This window comes from Penaeus monodon, chromosome 30 (assembly GCF_015228065.2).
Source record: "Penaeus monodon isolate SGIC_2016 chromosome 30, NSTDA_Pmon_1, whole genome shotgun sequence".
Taxonomy (NCBI): domain Eukaryota; kingdom Metazoa; phylum Arthropoda; class Malacostraca; order Decapoda; family Penaeidae; genus Penaeus; species Penaeus monodon.
The window spans coordinates 7,539,892-7,540,300 of record NC_051415.1 but is presented as its reverse complement, the minus strand read 5'-3'; the positions used below and the strand labels follow the sequence as shown (position 1 = coordinate 7,540,300).

The window sequence follows — 409 nt, the reverse complement described above, 5'->3', positions numbered from 1 at the left end:
CGATAGCAACAACAGAAATAATGATGTTTGTATCAATAATAATAGCAATAATGATAAATCACCGGTAATAATCATTCGAACCATAAGGGCGACGAATACCTCGTCATAGCAGGCATCGCCCTTCCTGCAGGGTTTCGGTATAACGCACAAGATGATGATCACGACGATGAACACAACAGCCACAGTCGTCAAACAGACCGTGGTTCTCTTCGTCGCTCCTGCCATCCTCACTGCCTCAGCGTCCTTTTCCTCTTCGTCTTCCTTGCGCGCCTTTCTCTCTCTTCTGGTTCTCGTCTACAACACTTTTCTGCAAAAACATCCATGATAAGCGTGAAAACTCATGAGGCTAGTCTTGTCTTGGCGTACTGCTGTACAACTAAGATTAAAGCGGTGCTTTGGTTTTACCTTT

General features: G+C 44.7%; 1 protein-coding gene across 1 annotated transcript in view; it reads right to left on the bottom strand.

Annotated features, from left to right (window-relative positions):
- LOC119592501 (membrane metallo-endopeptidase-like 1) overlaps window positions 1-409 on the bottom strand; it is a gene marked incomplete at its 3' end in the record, with an annotated part of 17,484 nt that overhangs the window by 11,396 nt on the left and 5,679 nt on the right. Inside the window, 1 exon segment of the mRNA XM_037941349.1 lies at window positions 100-307. Within this exon segment, the coding sequence (XP_037797277.1) occupies window positions 100-225 (126 nt within the window).